This window comes from Schistocerca serialis, chromosome 7 (assembly GCF_023864345.2).
Source record: "Schistocerca serialis cubense isolate TAMUIC-IGC-003099 chromosome 7, iqSchSeri2.2, whole genome shotgun sequence".
Classification (NCBI taxonomy): Eukaryota; Metazoa; Arthropoda; class Insecta; order Orthoptera; family Acrididae; genus Schistocerca; species Schistocerca serialis.
The window spans coordinates 388,520,775-388,536,591 of record NC_064644.1 but is presented as its reverse complement, the minus strand read 5'-3'; the positions used below and the strand labels follow the sequence as shown (position 1 = coordinate 388,536,591).

Genomic DNA, 15,817 nt, shown 5'->3' with positions numbered 1-15,817 from the left:
CACACACACACACACACACACACACACACACACACACACACACACACATCCATCTGCACATACACAGACGTGTGACAAATGTCTGCTTGTGTCTGTGTATGTGCGGATGGATATGGATGTGTGTGTGTGTGTGTGTGTGTGTGTGTGTGTGTGTGTGTGTGTGTGTGTGTGTGTGTGTGTGCGCGCGAGTGTATACCTGTCCTTTTTTCCCCCTATGGTAAGTCTTTCCGCTCCCATGATTGGAATGACTCCTTACCCTCTCCCTTAAAACCCACATCCTTTCGTCTTTCCCTCTCCTTCCCTCTTTCCTGACGAAGCAACCGTTGGTTGCGAAAGCTTGAATTTTGTGTGTATGTTTGTGTTTGTTTGTGTGTCTATCGACATGCCAGCGCTTTCGTTTGGTAAGTCACATCATCTTTGTTTTTAGATATAACAACAATGTTCAGTTGAAAGTGAAAATTAAAAAATTTATGTAGACAAAATACTCTAAATAACTTTGAAAACCATGTTGCTTAGGAATAAAAATAATCACCATTAACCTTACCCAAATTGGGAAAAAAGAAACACATTTAAAAAACACTTCCTTAATGTTGACTCCATCTACACCGCTTTATTTTTTTACAAAACTTTATATTTGACTATTTTCATGGATCTATTGCATTATTTTCATGCCTTCTATTATTTGATGTAGACTGGCAAATTAAAATTGAACAAAATGTGGTTTGAGAGCTAGAATTTTTAGGTTGTCTTAGCAAAGTGTTGCCAAGGGTTAGCTTTGAATTAGATGAATGTGGAAAACCTTGAAACACTAACCTCAAATTAACCTGTAGAATTAACTTTTAACAGCCTATGAACGAACCAAGAAAGTCCTTGTCTACCTTGTTTGGTGCTTTACTGTGCAGCCATACCATGTGTGTTGTAACCAACAGAATAAACAGAATATGAGAAGGCTCTAATTCCTGAAGATGTCTTTTTTTACCTTATAATTTCACATTTTCTCTTCTCGTCACAATTAATGTTGTTTGGTCCACAGATGTACGTACCAGCAGTATAGCAAACCTTGTTCTTCAGTATACTAAACTAGCTCTGCTAAAACAGGAAGCCATCACAGATCATCTTTTGTCCATATACAAATGGTAAACAAATGTTGTAATTAAGGCTTCTGGTTGGGGGAGAGGATGTCCTTGTATAAGTTAGGGGTGAATGTTAGGTGAGAATACTTCCATCAGATTTATGTTGTGCTGCAAATTGTTGCCAGAAAACATCCACCACTGTGTTGGACTGCCTGTTTTCTGTAGCTCGGTAAGTGCTGTATAAGGAGGCAACAGTGAAAAAAATGGAGACACTGTTTTGGTTCTGTCTTGTACAGGTTTGCATCCACAGTAACTCCAGGACAGCTCCGAATCCACCACTACACCAAGAAAATGGTGTAATTTCTCATAAGCAAAATGATAACTAAACAAACCTTTGTTTAAATCAGAAATGCTAAATATATGCCTTAATAGAATTGCAGATTATTTGAACTCACAACCATACTTCATTGATCGTCAGAAAATACTTATCACTACACTGAACAACCATTGAAAAGGGTTACAATTAATGTTTGACAGGTTTATTTTTGCCACTGTGTAGTATTTATTTGCCTACAAACTTCATGACATAGCTCATTTGACAGTATGTAACTGCAATCTTTAACTGATTATCTTCCATCAGTACATATGATTTCTGTGAACGGTGTCCTATTTTCCATGTAAGATTTTATATCATCATAATATTATCCTCAGTTCATATCAACATACATTATTCATTAGCTTGCAATTATTTTCACAAGCAAATGCCCCAGACATGTCAATGAGATCTCATACGTCTTCTGTTGCCTGTCAAAGCAGCTCAGATCATCATCAACAAAATCTGTTATCCTGTCATGGCGAATACACGGGCAAAGGAAATATACATTTCTGTCTATTAAAATTGCCAACACCATGACAGCTATCAGGTTCAATATGGAAGCAGATGTTCCCAGTGACTGTATTTATTTCATGCAGTAAAGGTTACAGCAGTCAGTTGCTAATAACGTTTATTGCAAATCCAAATTTCAATCACTGTGTGGCAGTCTTCAGTGCAGTAAATGTAATTTTAAACATTAAAACCACTTACATACACCCACAGTCCCAGATGGACTATTCATACAAAGGCTGAGTTCACACTCAGTTCAACTACTGACATGAATAGTCCATTTGGGACTATGTGTATATAGAAGTAGTTTTAATGTTTAAAATTGCATTTACTGCACTGAAGACTGCCACACAGTGATCGAAATCTGGATGTGCAATAAACATTATTTGTGGCTGCTGTATTCTTCGCTATTTGTATGAGGAAACCAGGAAAAAATGAAATATTACTTACAACGTATATACAGTATAATACTGGATGACACAGAAATGGGGATTTTTGAAACACCCACTAAAAATATAAAACAACCAAGGAAAAAAAATTATTGACAGGAAATAAACCATTACAGCTTACCTTTTAAGAGACAGTAATCTGTATTATCAATGTTTGAAAATTACATCCTGTAGATGGCGTCATCCTGTACATATGCATTCTTCCAGTCTGCTCTCGAAATTCTTCACTGAGTGCTGCAACATCTCAGCTGGGATACCATGAATTTTGTCTTGAATTCTTTGTTTCAGTTCAACCAGCGTTCTTGACCAAATCATGTAGACCAGACTCTTAAGGTAGCCCCACATGAAAAAACACCTAATGGACAAATCCAGTGATCTTAGAGGCCAGGGAATATCACTGAATCCTGAGATGACACGGTAACCAAACAATTCTCAAACAGTTGCCACTGATTGCCATACAGTGTGTAATGTCACACCATCCTGTTGGAATCAAGTTTTGTGAAGCTGTGAAGTACTGTTCAATGCAGGTGCAACGAAAGATTGTAACATCTCAATATACTGATCTGAAGTCACAGTCACTATGATCTGCTCTTCATTTTTAACAAAGTAAGGTCTGATGACCCCCTGTGATAAAGCTGCACACCTACTTTTACCTTGCTGACATGTAAAGGGTATCCATGAACTTCCTCAAGATTGCTGTCTGCCAGTATTGGTAGTTCTGCTTATGCATATAACCTGTGAGGTGAAAATGGGCCTCATTTGACACTATAAGTCTGTCCATAAATCCAGTGTCCTCACTTATGTTTGTCTTAGTTTGCTGACAGGATTAAAATCACAATGTGGTAGTTGTTCTCCTTCAGTTGCTGGACAATCAGCAACTTGTGCCAATGAAATTTTAAATCAAAATGGAGAATTTGGTGAACACACTCTCAGGATACATTGCCTGCAGATGCCACTTTACGAACTGAAAGCCGTTGGCTCTGTAAGACAATTGTGTACAACTTCGATATTCTGCCTAGTACAAGTTACCCTGTCATTTTCCTTTTTAGAGCAGATCCAGTCTCTTCCAAATTTTAATCAAGTTTTTATTACAAGTTTCAAGAGCACCCAACAACGACACCATAAGTTTAAAAAATTCAGAGCTTCCTCTGCATGCTTTCCAAACTATCACTGTTTCCATAAAATATTTTTATGGTAAAAGCATGCTTTTGATTATTCCATGGGTCCACTATTACTAAATGGTAAGACTGTTTATGTCTGAAGGGCTGGTGCTGCCAACTGTTTATGGCTACCAGTACACATTACAAAAGCTCCAGCTTTTTTCTGTCATCCTGTACAAAGAATACAAGATTAAATTTTTATATTGTTTGGTTATATACAGGATGTAAAATATAGTACACAGAGCTTCCACCTCTGGTAGCAACAATGGCTCTAACCCAGCTGAGCATCAAGTTGAAGTGAGCTTGGATGACAGGTACAAACATGTCTTTCCAGATGGCTTCAACTCTATGCCAAAGTTCACTAGTCATGGCAGCTAGACAGTGGTGGCATGGCAGTCCTTCAGCAATCCAAAACCTGATGTTTCCAACAGAAGAAAAATCTACATAATGTGGCAGCCAGAGCAACAGTCAAACTCCCTTTTGTGTTGAGGTAGATCAGAGGAGTGTGGCCGGCCGGGGTGGCCGAGGGGTTCTAGGCGCTACAGTCTGGAACCACGTGACTGCTACGGGTCGCAGGTTCGAATCCTACCTTGGGCATGGATGTGTGTGATGTCCTTAGGTTGGTTAGGTTTAAGTAGTTCTAAGTTCTAGGGGACTGATGACCTCAGAAGTTAAGTCCCATAGTTCTCAGAGACATTTGAGCCATTTTTGAGAGGAGTGTGGAAAATATTTTGGGCTGGAATTATCTTGCTGAAATATAAGTTACAGGGACGTCAAAGCTATGCGAGCCAAATGTGATTATGTTGTACACCCAAATGCAACCACCCAAATGCAACCCATACCACTGAGCCAGTTTCTGGGTTTGTGTGACAATGACAAATCCAATTTGGCAACATTCATTCTCCTTGGAGTCTCCACACATTGATACACTCATCATGATATTGTACATACAACCAGGACCCATCTGAAAAACAGGATGTGTTGCCATTCCTGTGTCAAGAGTCATTACTGTGTGCACCAATGTTGGCACATCAAGAGAAGCTGCAACAACTGTTGTCCATTTGACAGTCCATGGTGTTACTCGCGTCGATGTCATCTCATTGCCCATGTGGATACTTTACTTCAAACAAGCCCATTTCCTGACTCAATATATATGAAGTTGCTGTACAATCCAGCATAGTCAAGCAAACATTGTGACTACCCCTCAGGTGTTAGTCTAATGAGGCTGCTGAGTTCCTGCAAGACACTGAAACCTGCAGTCTCAACGGGCCATGATGCTGTCACTACCAATTGTGGCACATGCTGATAGATGTTTCTCCTACTTACATGAGAAAACACAAACCTTCCACCAATGAAGAACATTCAGATGTGACTTCTGAATGAGAAATCTGCTGTGTGATCTACCCTTATACTCTGGTGTTCAGAAATTCCTCTTACAAACATATAGAACTTGAAGAGGAGAATGAATACATAACATTTTCAATATGAACCCGTGTCCAGAAACATATTGTTTCTGTTCTACAATGATTTGAGTTCAGATGTGTAACATGTCAACATCTGCTGAGGGAAACAGAAAAGTCTCAGAATTGCTTGTTCTGGTATACAATAGGGTACACATGATCAAGCGCATTACGTCGGATAGTCACTTGATGTCAACGTCTGCCTTGCCGCCAGATCTATTCAATGCCTGTGCATCTCTGATACAACAAACAACGTTCAGTACATTTTTTCAGAATGTACAAACATGCCCCTTGTGTACAGAGAAGCTCAAGGCAACAGAAGAGCTGCTAGTCATTTGTATCATCAACGTTTTCTGCAAAGTAGCATGCCTTTGCACAAACTTTCTGTCAAAGTTCAACAACAGCACCAAGAAACAGGAGGCTGGACTGTGGTGCTCCACGGCAATGCTGCACCACCCAAATTTGAAGAATATGTACCGAATCACATTGAGAAGACCCCTTCAACAAGTACTTGAACAATTGTGTGTGCAATGGGTGTTAGTTACAGGATCGTCTAGGTGATTCTGCATGAGTGGCAATTACATCTGTACCACTTACAAAGGGTACACACTATGGGGTCAGCCTATTTTTCACAATACATTGCCTACTGCATGTGGTTCCTGCACTGCTGCATCGAAATGCCGCTGTTTCCGTGTAGAGTTCTGTTCAGAGATGAATATAAGTTCATTAGGGGTTGTGTTCCCAACTCGTAAAACAGCTATGTGTGGGCAGACAAAAACCCTTAGCCACCGATGTTCAGGGGTTTCAGTACCATTCTGGATGGTCATGTGATCAGACCACACCTCCTTCCACTCAAGCTAACTGGTCATTCATACTTCATCTTCCTATAAAATGTACTGAACCCATTCTTGGAAGTTGTGCCACTGTATGGCCATCAGAATATGTGGTTAGAGCATGATGGTGCAACACCTACACTTCAGAGACATCTCAAAAGATAATATGGGGGAAGATGGACAGGTCAAGGTGATCCAACTGAGTGGCCGTTGTGATCGCTGGATGTATCTCCTGTGGACTACTACTTGTGGCATCATATGGGAAGTTTAATTTACGGAACTTCTGTGGAGACAGAGGTAGATCTGCTGGGATGAGTTCTGGCCGCTACACTAGAAACTGAAGAAACAACAGGTGGGATGGAGAATGTGTACCAGAACATGTTTCACAGGTACCATGTCTGTAAAAACAGTGGTGGTCACCACATCGAGTCACTGTTGTAAAGCATCAGTACTGCTCTGTACCTACAGTATGCTGAGTTCTTTCTTTTGTTTTGGAATAACATAAACATGTAATGCTTAAGTGCTAATACAAACAAATTTGCATAGTAATAAATAGATGTTTTGTTATCTTTCATTTCAAATGGTTACCTAATAATTGTACTGCATCTCACCTAATTCAGTTCCTCAAGCAGAAGTAGATGATGTAACATCTGAATTGAAACTGTCATAGAAATGAAATGGTACATTTCTAGATATGGGTTCCTATTCAAATATTTTATGTCCCATCTCCCCTCTGCCAGTCCTAGAAGTCTGTAACAGGAATTTCCAACCTAAACCCCCCTGTATAATAAGTTGATGCCTTTATTCCTACTTTGTGTGATTGCAATGAAATTCCAATCATTTGCATGTTAATGGCAGCCACACAAATATGAAAAATCTTGAAAGGCAACAAGTATCAAGACACAATTTGCTGTAATTATGACTATCACACCTATTTATGAAGTAAAGGGTGATTGCTCATCATTCATATACAAAAGGTCTATCATAAATTGTCTCCTCTCTAGGTCGCTCATTCATTGACCTGTAACCATGCTAGAGAAAGGTTTCTGCCTTTCCTGTGGTACCCAAAATTTTAAACTGTTGACAGCAATGAGTTCTTAAGTTGGACTGTCCCAGAAATGAAGTGCGCATAGGGAGCAGTCAGGCTGGGTGGATTACCTACAGTATTGAGCTTTTTTTTTAAATTTTTATTCCATTCTATTCTGTAATTCTGTTATTAATCTTATGATGAAACAATGGCTGGGCTTGGGCTGCTGCTGTACTGGATATTGTTAGATAAATGCCTACCTGTGCTCAGTTAATGTGGGTAGCATTCCCACACCAGGTACTGTGCACAGATGATGTTATATTAAAGGTGTTGCTGACCAAAGGTTGTGCTGAGGTGCGCTGCTACAAGCCAATAGGAGGCTGAGAAATGGTTACATGGGGGATGCAGAGAGGGAACAGCAAGTTGACTCCCATACCCCAGGGTCCCTTTCTTGCCTACTAGCTCTCCTTCTGACCAGATGTGTTTCCTACCTTCACTCTTAGGGCATCATGCCCTCAGTCTGGCTGTGGCAGCTTCCTGATGCTCCAGAACACATTTCTTATATCCCTTGACAAAATAAATTCCAATGATGACATCTAATCGTTCGTGCATGATCTTAACTTTAATAACTGTCCTGACACACCCGGATACAAACATCCCTCTTCCATCCTAAGTCAGCTGTGCCTGCACAGAAGCAATTACTGATAGTTCAGTGGAATACATCATACAATGTTATTACAAAATTAATTGTTGTTCCACTTTTGGCTATGATATGGCCATTGGTCTCTGGACAATAACTGACACGAAGAAAATTGGGAGACTAAATAAATGGTAGCTGTCAGTTGCCTGAGAGCTGCCATTTTGAGATTTATACTTGAGTATGCAGTTATACAAATATTGTTTTTAGTGACAATTAAATTGCTTTTTTAGAAAAGGGTTTGTCATATAATGTATATAACACTACAAGCATCAGTGTGCAAGTTTGTTAATGGCCCATTCGCAGCCCTTGATAATGCCAAGTTGACCACAGAAGCTTTAAATGCAGTGGTAACAGGGTTGACAGGATAATTGAAGAGGAATATATGAATTTGCAGTTTCACCAGGGGGGAATAGATGGTGTAGGAATAACATAAATAATTAGCTAGTGGAGAATCGTGCATTGATAGTTTGGGTGAACAAAGTAAAAGAGCAATGGTATTGAATAAATGTCAGTACATGAATAAGGTTCAGCAGTTTTTTGCTGATAATCAGGTGGAGAAATGTTGAAAGGATCCCACTGCAGAGTACTCTGATCATGTACAAATGGCACAACAAGCCTTTTCTCAAAGTGTTGCATAAAAAGAATATGGTTCGTAGAAACCAAATGGTTCCCAGGTTGCGAGCAATAGTTAAGATCCACAGAGGGGGCACTCTAATCAGGCCCATTGTCAACACATGTGGGGGTGGGGGGTATGACAGAGAGAAATTGCATGCCAAGTACTTGAATCAATATCACCCAGTAAACATCAATATAAGCAACAGGGAGCAGCTGATTAACAAACTGTGTAAAACAACAATTCCCCAGGGTCCATTGGTAGACATTAAAAAAATGTAAAGCAATAGCTCAGTAGGGCAGATTCTGAGTATAATTACCTATAATTTAAGAATCCTGAGTGGCCAACTAGATGATGAATAATGATGTCCACAAATTGATTGATATGATATGCTTGGTGATGATAAACACCTTTAAAAACAAGGTTTGACTATGGAGTCCACTTTGGCATACTGCTTAGTTAATATCCTTATGACAAAAGTAAGGTCATGATGTTATGATCCAACTACCATTACAGGCCAGTAAGACAGGGGTTTGGTGTAGGTACATTGATGACATGCTGTTGTATAAACGACAAAAAAAAAAAAAAAAAAAAAAAAAAAAAAAAAAAAAAAAAAAAAAAAAAAAAAAAAAAGATTGTGAATTTAGCATGGAACTGTGTAATCTGCAAGAGAACGTGCAATTTACAGTGTAGGACAATCAGGGAGGGGAGATGTCTTATTTAGACCTGACGATTGCACTCAAGGAGATCAAAGTGGAGTTTGATACATTTAGAAAGGATCAGCATTGACAGCCAATAACAGGTTATTCAATACATTACTAAGGTAAATGTTTATGGTAAGGCTTTTGTAAAAAATATTAGTTGGGATGTTTTAAAGAAAAAATATGGGCATAGAGCAATTCATGGGACAAATGGTGATACATATAATGCTAGTGAGGATGAATAACCAATTGACAGAGAGTGTACGTAATCATAGCACACCATATTTTGGTAAAATTTCCTAGAAGCTAGGGAAACATTTAAGAGCAAGAAAACTTAAAACTGGCCTTTTGTATCCCTTGCAAAGTCAGTGAGAAGTAGACACACAAAGAGAGCACATCCTGCAAAAACTGCAGTGCCACAAGGATATATAGTATCAGATGTGACGATTGCCTGAAGTGATACTTGGGGCTGACTGGCAGGGGATTTGATATTATGTTTAGGGAGCATTTAAACCAGGCTCATTCACTGTGAGCACCCACCTATAGGATTGTGGCCATTCTGCCACCAGCACATCTAGCAACTTAAAGATATTGCAGAAGGAGAACAAAGAGCAAGCACTTAACACCCTGGAAGAAATCAAGATAATGTGCTGCATAATGCACCTCCCCAGCATACAATCAATGGACACACAGACTTGAGACGACATTGTCTTAAAAGTGCTCAAATAGATCCACAAACCCCTGTAATTTTTACACAAAACTACTACTTTTTTCCCTCGCTACCTGTTCTGGGCATAGTTTGTGATTACTGTCAACCCCCATACTAGCACTTGGCTTGTACCTTTTAATTGTGTTATTCTTTAGTTTTTTTCTGTCCCTATAAGAACTTCAATACTTTTTACAAAAACATCAACAGTAGTTTTTACAGGTCTATAGGGCCTTGACACACACTGTTTTTACCAGGTGCACCTATATCCCACCACAGCAATTTGTTGCATGGTTCCTATGTACTGACTTATTACAACTTTTTTTTTTTTTATGCTGTGTCACAAGACATAATGTGTGTGGCTGTAACTACGTAACAGTGGACTGTCACTGTTTACTAATATAAAGAATTTGTTTTTTTTTGCAAAAAAAGTTACCTAAGTTTCCCTGTTGGGACATGAGCAGTTGGGGTGCGGCTATGCACTCTTCTTGTACTATACCATCATGGTGCAGCGTGTGCAGAGCCAAAGGGCACATACCATGCTTGCTGTCTGTTCCTGCAGGTTCAATATTGATATGTCATTGCTGGAACTCATGTGATGTGATGTGAACTTCCCTTGTGTTTTGACAAGTTTCGTCAACAGAGATAGATTTTTTTTCTTTTATTGAGGGTACATTTCATGATTTCTATATTTGGTGTTTTATGTTGTATGTTCCAGCTAAATTTTTAGCAAATTTTGATGGCATCATTCAGCCCATTTACAAGTTGACAGTGCTCTCCTTTGGCAAATTATTTTTTGGACAGTAAATATTGTATCTTCTACCCATCCTCACATTTTGTTCATCTTTTCCATTATTTGGGATTGGGGTAACATTACAGTTTTTTAAAAAGATATTCCCATTTTATTGAGGTACCTATGTTAAGGGGGGAAGTGGCTTTAAGCTAAGTAACAAGGTGGTGGTCCAAATAAAAGATCTTACATACAGCTGATTTTTATTCCACAAGATGTACTTTCACATCTAGGGTTGTCCTGGACATGAAGTTGGTACTGCCACACAATCAGTTGGTTCACAAATACTTAACAACAACAATGCATGGGACAAAAGAAAAGAACAAACCGTAAAGTGTATAGTAATCAGTTGCAAATAATATTTATTGCAAATTCAGGTTTTGATCACTGTGTGGCGATCTTCCATGCTTAAGGACATATGAAAAACCAGGAACAATTAGGTAATATGCATGCCTTGCTATGTGCACAGTTATATAAGTTTCATATGTGAGGCAATGATAAAATACAAAATAAAAACATTACAACCCTTACATATATACGCACAGTCCCAACTGGACTACTCATATCCACAGCTGAGTTCACATTGAGGCCCCGTTTGCAATTAGTACACAACTTGTACATCATACTCGTCTATAGCGTCATCTACATGTGTGATGTTCTGACAACATTTGTTAATTTCACTTTACAATTTGCAGAAATCATCATTCCATTTCTTATTTTTAAAGTAATACTTAGGCACATAAAACAAATAAGGTGGTTACAACTAAATACAGTGACTTATGTTTTACATTTACACGTAAGTTGTGGTAAGTGTCTGAAATAACCAACTTGCAACTTGAAATAATACAGTCACTGGGCACTTCATTTCACATGGATCCAAACCTGATAAAAACAAACTATACCTGCCACATTATAACCTAATAAAAATGATGATGTACCTTAAAATGCAGTGAAAAAAAAAAAAAAATTGGAATGCTGAAGGTGAATATACAACAAGTGACATAAACAAGGCACCAGACTTTGAATTTCATAGCGATACTCTCCTCTAGCACATTCCCACATGAAAACTATCATTTACTTCAGTTTTTCTGGCAGAAATCTTATATCTGAATGGAAGTTATTCACTAAAAGTAGTGTCTTACCTACTATCAGTGAGATGATGAGCTCTGTGGAATTGCTATCCTGATTTTTGTATTTGCTGGTTCACTTGAAGTAATAGTCTTAGTTTTATCATAACTGTCCTTCGAATCTACAACGCTGAGAGCTATTCCCAGCTGAGCTGCATAATACGTAATCATTATCAAGGCCTGTTCAGGTGAGAAAGATTAAAAATAACATCATCATCATGATCAATGGATAAAAACTCTAGATATACAGAAAAATAGTGGAAAAATTCACAATCAGCAACTTGCATTATTTCAAAACCTAGAGTACAGCAGTCATAAACTCCATCAAACACCCCCCTCCCCCCCTATAACTTGGCTCAATATTGCTCCTTATATTAAGTATTTAATATTGATTGTTCTCAAAGCAACAATTTAAAAAAAGTTTGATGATTGTAATTTCAGAGACAATATTTCACAAAAATATCATCGTATGAATATCAATAGACAGAAAAATCTGTCATACAATTGACAGAGGAAAACACTGTGGTATAGGGGACATGTTCAAAACACACATAAAATTTCAGATCTTCAGAGAGTGTTCCCTTACTTATTATAATTACTTACCCCCTCAGATTTCCTTTAGAATGTTAAAAAGGCAAGTCTCAATTTTCAAAATACGGTAAACTGATTGTAATTGTTCAATTTTGAAGTCCTTCGGCTGACTGAAGTGACGTATTGAAGGGTTTATCCACTAAGAGGTATATACAAAGGCAGAAAATATAGAGAATTAAAAATTTAAGAAGCTCATCAAAGTGCATTTCAAAATTAAGCACAAAGAAACACACTTCATTTGTTACCAACAAAATTCAGCAGTCAAAATAATCTCTATATAAATAGAAAAATGTTGCCCTAGCCTCACTACCACTTCCCCCTCCCTCCATCCCCCACCTATCCAACATCCACTAACCTCACAGGTGTCAGTGGTATTTAGGGGAAAGGAATAAATGCACAATATACCCAGAACATATCACCACTTGAGAGCATTGTTGAACCACTTCTTGCTGCTGCTCTACAGGTGCACGGTACTAGCATATTCACAGGGTCAGATGCAAATGTTGTGTTATGTCTATCTGTATCTAGCCTTGTGGGAATACAACAGCTGCTTTTAATCTAACGAATTTGCGAGTCCATTTGCTGAACAATGGTGGTACGCTGGTGCCCTGATTCTGTACATTCTTAGGAATGTTTCTAGTGCCTCGAATTGGTGATACTGAAACTGCCAGTCTATCTGTGTTTACATACAATGGTATACCAAACTGCACAGTCCTACCCCAACACATTGTTTTGGGTACATTCTGAGATGTGGCATCTTTGGCTGACAGATCTTCTAGTGAATGTAAGAAGCAGTAAAGTGCTGTCGTGCAGTATGTTCAGCTCTGCTTGATGGAACTTTTTCAGACTTTTTAGATCATGCCAAACAAATACTTTTGATTACACACACTATTGCCTTATTTCTTGAATGTGATCCAGCCTGTTGCTGGTAATCAGCTGTAATAACTGGGCACTCATTTGGTGCTGAGACATTGTAATACAACTTTGTGTTTGTGTGGAGGGAGGAGTGGAGAAGGAGGAAGAGAGGTGGGGGGGGATGTGGCATTGACTTGCCAAAATTGCAAGCTGAACGAAGAAATAAACCATAATTTTAATTCACTGTCCTCCTCTTGTGCCCTGTCAAGATCTTCAAAATCTAATTAACTGCAATTGTCTTGATACAGACAAGGCATCTACTGGTATATTCCACACATCAGCAACATGCCTCGTATCATTAGTGAACAGGGTGATGTAGTCTAAATGAGGGGGTCAGAAGCAAAGTGATGTAAGTGCAATTCAGATACTTTTGAGATAAATGGCTTTGAAGTTCGCCTGGTTATAAGAAAATCAGTTTCGCTGGCACAACATTGTAACTTTACAGAGATATACTATAGGATTTAGGTGTTCTGCGGACAAAGGATGATAAAGTTCATACCACCATTCTGGATGAGCAAAGAGCCTAAAATAACTTATATTATTTTGATATGTAAAAGGTTTAGCAGAAAAGTAATAAAGGTGCACATGAACATATTAATAATTTTATCATGCAGTAACTATGACACTTTTGAACATTTTAAATAACATAGGGTAACATTTTAGTCGTAGTCACTGTCCAGAATGTCGCTAGCAACATCTTTTAAATCCTCCATGCCTGTTGCTACTTCCCTAGGCCTATCAACATATTCTTATTCATGACGATGACGTTCTGCCTCTCCATGTCATCCTGCCCCTCCTCATCGTTCTCGACATCCTGAGCTGCTTTTACTTTAAGACTGTTCCTCATAGTTCAGATTATCAAAGAAAGCATGGTGGACAGGGGGGAATGAAGCATTTCAGCTCTTGCAGGTTATTCCACTTTACACATGTCATGGGTAATTGAGCACTGTACAGTGTATTCAGTGTGACTGTGGGGTCTCCCACAAAGTGGTTTGGAGAAGTCAGCTGTATAAAATTCAACATCCTCATTGAAAGAAATCTTAAAATGCATGATTAATGGACATTCCTTTTTTACATGAATCATCTAATTGACCGCCAGGCAAATGCATTTCCTTCGGTATCTCCTGGAATGGATGACTTGGTCAAGAGTTTCATGTTAGCGATAGCTACAAAATCTCCATGATTGTTTGCTGGAGCTTTTAATGACATCTACCAATCCTGAGGCATGTACACATGAGTTTGATTCCTCTTGCGTTTCTCAATAAGACCAAACTATTGATCATACTCGTTGAATGTGTGCCCAGGTTCTAAGAATTTGTAATGGACTGTTTCAATATGTGTGTGAGAAACTATATGCATCCAGTATTTGACAATTGTTTTTCAATATTTTAAAAAGCTGTACAAAGAGAACAGTTGCTCTGAATGATGTCAAATTTGAACAACATATTATTGATACAGGGGGAAATGTAACCAAAAAAAGACCAATAAATGGAGCTGTAAGCAACAGAAGAGGCACACCAACCGAAGTGCAGCACACAGCTGTTCTTCAGTCTGCATCCAAGATGCTCAACATGATCCATCAAAAACCATGTGCTGCTGGTGAAGTTGTTTTATAAGAATAATTGCTGTGTGTCAGGAACCCTGCAGAAGTTCCAGACACTCAATAGTATGAAGAAAGGTTTTGGTCCAATGTCCACTAATGGTGTGGAGAAAATGATTACAAAATTCAAAATGACAGATTATTTTGAAGTCCACTGTGACAGAGGGACAAAATTAGTTGATCTAACACTTCTTGAAGATGTGGCAATGGTATTGCAAGAGGGATCAAGCGGTAGTGTGCAAATAAGCAGTGCATGGGGAACTACCAAAACACTGGCGATGCCTGCAAACATGGTGCATAAAATCCTACAAAACATCCTGCATTGCTATCCATACAAAAATCACCCATGTTCAGACTTCCATGCTGAGCTGCCTACAAGAAAAACATTCATGCTGGAATTTCTTGTACAGATAGAAGTGGTCAACGAATCCCCTGGAACTTTCCATGGACAGACAAAGCCATTTCCACCTGCAAGGACATTTCAATACACGGAACTGCAAAATATCAGCAATGGAAACTCCACACACACGTCAAACAGTACCACGTCATTCTGCAAATATGATTGCGTGGTGCAGGTTGCTAGCATATTTTTTTTTTTTTTTTTTTTTTTTTTTGAGGTCGTGAGTCCTGCATACGCTGTAACCAGTACCCTCACTGGTAAATGCACCAATGTCATTCCAATCCTTCAGCAGTGTGGATGTGTACGTAAAATGATTTAGATGTAAGACGACACTCCCCTGCATATTGCCCAGCCAGTGAAGTGGCTGCTGCAGAGGCATTTAAGAAATTCTAAAATTATCCGCTGTCATTCCCCTACACTCTGGCCATCCAGATCACCTGATCTCAATCCGTGAGAGTTCTAGCTGTGGGGTTATCTGAAAGATGTTATATTCAGTGCTCCAGTTATGAATGTAGCTGAATGGAAGGCACATATTGCATGACACATTCTGAACGTGACCTCTGAGTTGCTCCTATTTGTTGTCTAATATGCTGTTCCTCGATTTCAACTTGTGGCAGGAAACTTTGGACAGCATACTGAATGTGTCTTGCATCAGTCTCATCACAATTATATTTTGCTTTTTATGCAGGTTTTGGCCTCTAAGAACAAATTTTTCCCATCCAATGTGGTACGGCCTTGGCGTGATGGACAGGCTTATCTAACTAACAGTGCTTGAACTGTTCACAGCTG

General features: G+C 38.8%; 1 protein-coding gene across 2 annotated transcripts in view; it reads right to left on the bottom strand.

The window, feature by feature from the left end:
• LOC126412211 (lysoplasmalogenase-like protein TMEM86A) overlaps positions 1 to 15,817 on the bottom strand; it is a 466,801-nt gene that overhangs the window by 12,934 nt on the left and 438,050 nt on the right. For both annotated transcript variants that reach the window (XM_050081694.1, XM_050081693.1), the window contains exon 6: positions 11,538 to 11,702. In XM_050081694.1, coding sequence (XP_049937651.1) covers positions 11,544 to 11,702 — 159 coding nt within the window. In that variant the 3' untranslated portion in view covers positions 11,538 to 11,543. The remainder of the gene's footprint in view (positions 1 to 11,537; positions 11,703 to 15,817) is intronic.